This window comes from Mugil cephalus, chromosome 20 (genome assembly GCF_022458985.1).
Source record: "Mugil cephalus isolate CIBA_MC_2020 chromosome 20, CIBA_Mcephalus_1.1, whole genome shotgun sequence".
NCBI classification, from domain to species: Eukaryota; Metazoa; Chordata; class Actinopteri; order Mugiliformes; family Mugilidae; genus Mugil; species Mugil cephalus.
This window is the reverse complement of record NC_061789.1, coordinates 3,300,865-3,306,864: the sequence shown is the minus strand read 5'-3', so window position 1 is coordinate 3,306,864 and position 6,000 is coordinate 3,300,865. Positions and strand designations below refer to the sequence as shown.

Sequence of the window (6,000 nt, the reverse complement as noted above, 5' to 3'; positions counted from 1 at the left end):
AATATGATACAAGATGATATCAATGCGATGTCATCATAGTGGTGTCACAATACAATATCGCAATATGATCACAATCTGTTTTATCCCAGTATCACGATATGTTGTCAGAACATAATATTGTTGCGTATTATCACACAGCGACGATACGATATCACAATACCATATTATCACGATACGATATCGTTCCAAAATATTATCAAGATGCGAAAGTTCACACAATGTTAATGTAACATTATATCATGATGCTATATGAACAGAATGTGATATCCTTGCGATATACTGTTTATCCCAACACGATATCACATAACATATGATGATATTACGTATGAGAATACAGGCGATATAATCAAGACATTATGAAACAATATCACATGATATAAGATGTTATCCTGATAAGATAAACTTATTACAACCCGATATTATCACGATATATTATCGAGATACAACTCCCCAATATGATAGTATCACAATTCGATACCATTTCATCACAGTGACATTATCGATACGATATTACATTATTATTGCAACGTTAAATGAGTTGCAGTGTTTATCCTATATTGTGATTTATAAACTTTAAAAAAAAAAAAAAAATACAAATGATGTCACTAAAGGAAATGTGTGTCAATATCAGTTTAATCTGTTCAACCAACGTAATAAAACCCATGTGATCCATAGACTGTACATAAATATGGAGACGACAGGAGCAGTACAGTTCCATCTGTTTATTGATTAACTATAAAATATTGAGTTACTAAAACAATTCCAAAGAAACACTGATAAACGTGGTTGCTGTCTGTAAAAAAAAAAAAAAAAAAAAAAGAAAAAAAAGAAAGAAAAGAACAGTTCCTTACACTTATAGCATAGGGTGACAGATTTATCCCTAAAATGTATTTTTTGTTTTTGCATTTTTACAACATTAGACATGTGTACAAAGTCCGATAGCTTCTTCTTCTTCTTCTTCTTCTTCTTCTCTCCTCCACGGTGAAGGATCATTTACAAAACTTAGATGATTTTTCTATTTATTTTCAAAATAATTTTTTTTCTGTAACAGGACAATAACGATATTGAAGGAACAGCAGACGAAGAACCAGCCTCCAGTCCACCTCTCTCTCTCTCTCTCTCTCTCTCTCTATCCCATTCTCTCTTATACTCTCTCTCTCTCTCTCTCTCTAGCAGCTAGCTCCCAGGGCCTGTCGCCAGTATTTTTGCCTGAGAGGCGTGGACGATTGTTCGGAGAGGGGGAAGTAAAGGGGGGAGGGTGAAAAAATAAATCGTCAAAATAAAAAAAAAATTAAAAATGAGAAAAAACAATCACAGCAAAAAGAAGAAAAAAAAAAGCCGAGCGAAAACAGTGAAAAACAAAAAGTCATATGACACCAAAGTGAAAATGAAGGCGAGAATAAAGTGTTTGTGTTGGACCCTGTATGAAGGCCTAAGGCTGAGATCTGGATGGAGACGTGTTGTGTGTGTGAGGGGGTAAATAAAGATCTGAAGGCCATAACACACAAGTAAAGGAGTTAAAAAGGTGTGTGTGGTACTAGCAGGAGATAAGAGTTATCAGCCTCCTCACCTATAGGAAAAATAAAAAGTGCTTTAGCAGCTCCGGGGGTAAACAAAACAAACCAAACATTCATAACGGGCACTTTTAACTTGTTCACTCTGCAACAAACACTGTGTATCCGCGACGCCCCCGCGGCTCAGATACAAACCATCCTTTAGCCGCCGGTCGCTCAAAACATTAGAAACGTGCATCATGCAAAAAATAAGAAAAAAAAGAAAAAATAGATCTTAAAGGCGAAGTGGGCGTGAGCAGGTTAGGTTTTAGTAATCACTCTGTACCTGTTGAAACAGCTTTAAATACTAATAATAGTCTAGCAGCATATCTTCATTAACTGGGTCGCGTCAGAACTTTTTATATAGACGAGTCGTGAAATGCTAACGTCGTCCTCCAGACCAGACGGCATCTCAGCGTTAAAAAAAAAAACAAAAAAACAACGTAGACAAAAGATCTCAAGAGAGTAGAAAATATTAAAACTATTGAATATCAACAAGACAATCTTCAGTCTCTGCAGAGCAAAGCAGAGAGAGGGCAACGTGGTTAAAAATGACAGATATATATATATATAGATGTGTATAAACAGGACATATTTATACAGTATAGCACATACTGTATATAGATATATATCTGATACAAACACTGGACACCAGGACGCAGCTAGGTGGGTTACATGAGACCTATTATGCTGATTTTCTGATATATTTACAAGGTTATAACGTTGGACACTCATTTTAAACATAGGAAAACAATTATAATAAAAAGATAGTAATTGTTCTACTTATATTTCTTTGTACATTATCATCTCAAAAGTCAAACTAGGGTAAAAATCATTAACAATAATGTGTAAAAACGTGGAATTATAACCAACCAGCCAATCAGAGGGCTTTTAAACGAGGGGGAGGGGCTTCTTAAAGAGACAGGAGCTGAAATCTCCCGTTTTCACGCAGAAACCGAACTTAAAAGCTGCTCAACAAGCTGCGTGAGATATAAAATAAAGACAGATTTTTTTAAAACGGTAAATCATACAAATCCACACCGGTGACCTCCCTGAATAAAAATGTAGAGTCGAAAATGAGCATAATAGGTCCCCCTTTAATGAGAGCTCAGGAACGTCTAAATGGTGGAAGAGGATTTTACCAAAAAGTAAAAAACATCTGATTCTAATCCTCTGATTCTGCAGAGGTTAAAACTACATAGAAGACGTTAACTATAATTTTTCAATAAAAGTAACGGCTATTCCTAATTTTTTTTTAGTGAAAGTCGTCGACGTGACACTGAGACCCAGAAGTGAACAGCAGATGGCAGCAGTGCGCTGAAATTGCACTTATTTTTCTTAAGAAACGTCAGATTGGTTCATAAAATGTTGTGTAAAAGGGTCGCGCTGCTTAAATGTAAACACTTCCATCATGTACTTCTATGAAGTAAAAAGAAAAGGGAAACATTTGCAGACGTCGGGATTTTTCGATACTGGTTCGGGCCGGTACGTGTTATTTTAGGCCCCGCCCCTTATACTTAGAGGGCGGGGCCTAAACCGATTTTGGCATCGTGTTTGTCGTCATAAGGCCGAGGGGGAGAGGGTGTAAGGCCGCCTGAGCACAACATTCAACAGTCGCACCCTAAAAAATAGTTTTAAGAAAGAAAAATGCAGCTAAATTAATAATAATAATAATAGTAATAGTAATAATTCTAAGAGGAAGAATGTGTTTGTGTGTCTGCATCTAAAAGCTGAACCGCTGCAGAGGAGAAAGCATGAGGGCAATCAAATACTCTAGGAAGACATGCGAGACCCTCGGTGAGCGAGTCTCCTCTGCAGCAGCGACGACGGCTTCGTTCAAAGTGCACTCATGTCAAAAAAAAAAAAAAAAAAAAGATGGAGGCAGAAGCAAAATAACAAAAAAAAACAAAACACAACGCGGGACATTTAGAGGTTGCAAACGCTGCAGAGAAAAGGAACAAACAAGACGTGAGCAGGAGGAGGAGGATGAGTGTTAAAATTGAATTATGCTGATCCAATCAGAGCGGATGGTGACCTTCATGGACCGACTGCAGCGCTCGCAAACCCGGCGAAGAAGAAGAAGGATCCACCCCCAGCTGCTGCCTAATAAACATCTGGATTAAACACCAGCGGGTTCATTACGCGTAGAAACACCTCGAGGACACTTCCACCCCCGTTATACAGAGAGGACAGCAGCTGATACATATATATATAGTGTTCTCCTTTTGTTTTTTTTTTTGTTTGTGGGAGGGGGGGAGGAGGGCGGGGGTGGATTTTTCCTTTAAAATAAGGAAGATGAAAACAAGAAGTGCTGTGAATAGTATAAAAATGACTTCCTCTCTCTTTAGCCTGAGTCTCTGAGGGAATCACAAGTTCTAGTAGCACATGGACAGAGTTTGGATTGTCAGGGTGGGAGGGGGTTAAATTACAATACAAGTGTTTTTCTTTTTTCTTTTTTTTTATAAGTGCTCTCTTCTTTCTGTGCGTCTCGTCCTCTCTTCTCTCCTGCTGTTCTGTAGACACGTTTATATACGACTGTAACATGACTGTAACATCACCACGGCAACATCACAACCTCCCTCCTCCTCCTCCTCGTTTCATCATCATCATCATCATTCACAGTTCATTAAAGCTTCTCTGCTGTTTTTTTTTTTTTACCTCTTTAGAAAAAAGTACTCTGACATAAATCTATTACATGAAAATAAAACACTCATATTTTCCTCTATAGAACTGTGTGTGTGTGTGTGTGTATTTACAATCGTCGTTTGTGCATGTGTGCGCGTACATGTCTGTTTATGCATATATATCTATATATATATTTATTTATACATGTACAACGTGTCGTCGGATGAAGTCTGTGTGTGTGTGTGTGTGTGTGTGTGCAAACGTCTCCGGAGACTTTTAATCCTCTGTAATACTGTCTCTGTAGTGTGTCCCCCGTGTCCCCCGTGTGTCCCGTGTCCCCGGGTTTGCTCAGCAGATGACGGGGACGCCGTCCGTGTTGAAGATCATGCCGGTGGTCGGCTCGTAGGTGCCGGCCAGGTAGTAGAGGTCCTCGCTGTCGGCGTAGCGGCGGGTGTGGGTCATCTGCTCGTACTCCTCCACGCTCACCACCAGGCACTTGTGACTGACCGTCTGCACGTCGTTCTCGTCGCTGTGAGACGACTGGTACAGGGCTCTCTGCAACACAGGCGGCCAGAACATTAGGACCGCCCTCCCGAATGAAGTGTCCATCCATCTAACTACGGACGGGAGACGATTTTATTGATACTGATGCTTATTAATCCAGTTCGTTTCCAAATCACATGACCGATTTAAGACGACGTAGCAGCAAGAGGCAGCGTCACTGAATCTCTGTTTCACCTATTGTAGAAAGTGCTGACTTCCAACTATAAACTAGTTTTTAAATGGTGTTGATAGGCCAAGTAAAACCAGACTTATTAGATCAATCAGGAATCGATGTGTCAATAAGAAGGAGGGAAAAGTTGTGTCTATATTCAGTCTGTGGAGAAACTGCAGCTAAAGAGACAGAAACCAGAGATTTGGGACTTTTATTTTATTGTTACACCTGATAAATGGTTGTAAATAGTTGCATTACCTTCATTATAATGGAAATACTTATAAATACCTTTGCTGTTTGCTAAATTTGTTCATAAGCTTTTGAAAGTTACAGTTTAGATTCACATTCTAAGTTATAAAAACGGTTTATTAAACATGTTTGTGGTTTTTCAAACTTTCTTCTACTTGGATTTTATGGTTTTAGGTCTAATGTGTTAATAAAATAAGGCTGAGATAAAAAGAATGAAACCAAACAAGGCAACAAACCGTTTTTAAGATGAAAATCTAAAACCCAAACTAGTCAAAAAACGTCCGATCACACTCTGAACTCCAGGGGGTTAATTTCCTGCAACATTTTTACTATATTTATTTAGGGTTTTCACAGCGTGTGGACGTAAACAAACAGCTCCGACTGGAGCAGATGGTGGAAAACGGTGAATTATTGTCGTGTTTTTTGGTCGGATTAATGGGACAAACTGTGAAAGACATTTAGGGTTTTACAGACAAACAGACGTCATCAGATAAACCAGGATCCATCTCTGAGTCTGGAGAATTAGTTCGGCCCAGTTCTCGTCAGGCAATTGAAATGTTGATAACTCATTTTCTAGTGTAATGATGATAATATAATTAATATTCAAGTCAGATATGAGTTATATTATTATCACTACACCAGAAAATTAGTGTGAAAACTGTGGATCATCCCACAGATACCATCAAGGAGTGTCATTACACTAGGGGGAGGGTCTGGTCTGGTCTAGTCTAGTCTGGTCTGGACTAGTCTAGTCTGGTCTAGTCTGGTCTGGTCTGGTCTGGACTAGTCTAGTCTGGTCTAGTCTGGACTAGTCTAGTCTGGTCTAGTCTGGTCTAGTCTAGTCTGGTCTAGTCTGGT

At 38.9% G+C, this 6,000-nt stretch overlaps 1 protein-coding gene across 3 annotated transcripts in view; it reads right to left on the bottom strand.

Annotated features, from left to right (window-relative positions):
- Positions 1–615: 615 nt before the first annotated feature.
- tnrc18 (trinucleotide repeat containing 18) overlaps positions 616–6,000 on the bottom strand; it is a 61,682-nt gene continuing 56,297 nt past the window's right edge. For all 3 annotated transcript variants that reach the window (XM_047570825.1, XM_047570827.1, XM_047570826.1), the window contains one exon: positions 616–4,733. In XM_047570825.1, coding sequence (XP_047426781.1) covers positions 4,527–4,733 — 207 coding nt within the window. In that variant the 3' untranslated portion in view covers positions 616–4,526. The remainder of the gene's footprint in view (positions 4,734–6,000) is intronic.